Source organism: Otolemur garnettii, unplaced genomic scaffold (genome assembly GCF_000181295.1).
Source record: "Otolemur garnettii isolate 467f Iridium unplaced genomic scaffold, OtoGar3 scaffold00009, whole genome shotgun sequence".
NCBI classification, from domain to species: Eukaryota; Metazoa; Chordata; class Mammalia; order Primates; family Galagidae; genus Otolemur; species Otolemur garnettii.
The window spans coordinates 36,574,398-36,574,908 of record NW_003852404.1 but is presented as its reverse complement, the minus strand read 5'-3'; the positions used below and the strand labels follow the sequence as shown (position 1 = coordinate 36,574,908).

The 511-nt window shown below is 38.0% G+C and overlaps 1 protein-coding gene across 1 annotated transcript in view; it reads right to left on the bottom strand.

The window, feature by feature from the left end:
* The window catches only part of LOC100954054 (olfactory receptor 5H2-like), an 11,646-nt gene that overhangs the window by 3,181 nt on the left and 7,954 nt on the right, over positions 1-511 (bottom strand). The window contains exon 3 of the mRNA XM_012801483.1: positions 8-511. This exon is cut by the window's right edge and continues 6 nt beyond it. Coding sequence (XP_012656937.1) covers positions 8-511 — 504 coding nt within the window. The remainder of the gene's footprint in view (positions 1-7) is intronic.

Genomic DNA, 511 nt, shown 5'->3' with positions numbered 1-511 from the left:
CAAGAACTGTTCCAATAGTGAATACTTGAATTGAACCTGCAAAAATAAAAACTATTAGATAATTAATAGAAGGATCAGTGCAAGAAATTTTACACAATGGGATGATATCACAGTAGAAGTGATGTATTACATTGGAATTACAGAAAGTTAATCTGAATAAAAAAATCCCATGAATTATGGCATGAAGAAAGCCACCTACAAAAGACAAGACTAATAGCTGGATGCACAGTGCATTGTTCATAATCACTGGGTAGAGTAAAGGCTTGCATATGGCCACATAGCGATCATACGCCATTGTTGCCAAGAGAAAACATTCTGTGGTTACACTGATTGCAAAGGAAAAAAACTGTATCATGCACTCAGAGAACGATATCATCTGACTCTCCACTAAGAAACTGACCAGCATGTTGGGAGTCACTGTAGATGATAACCAAGTGTCCACAAAGGCTAAATTCCCGAGGAAAAAGTACATGGGGATGTGAAGCTGAGGGTCATTCCAGATGAGAGCAAT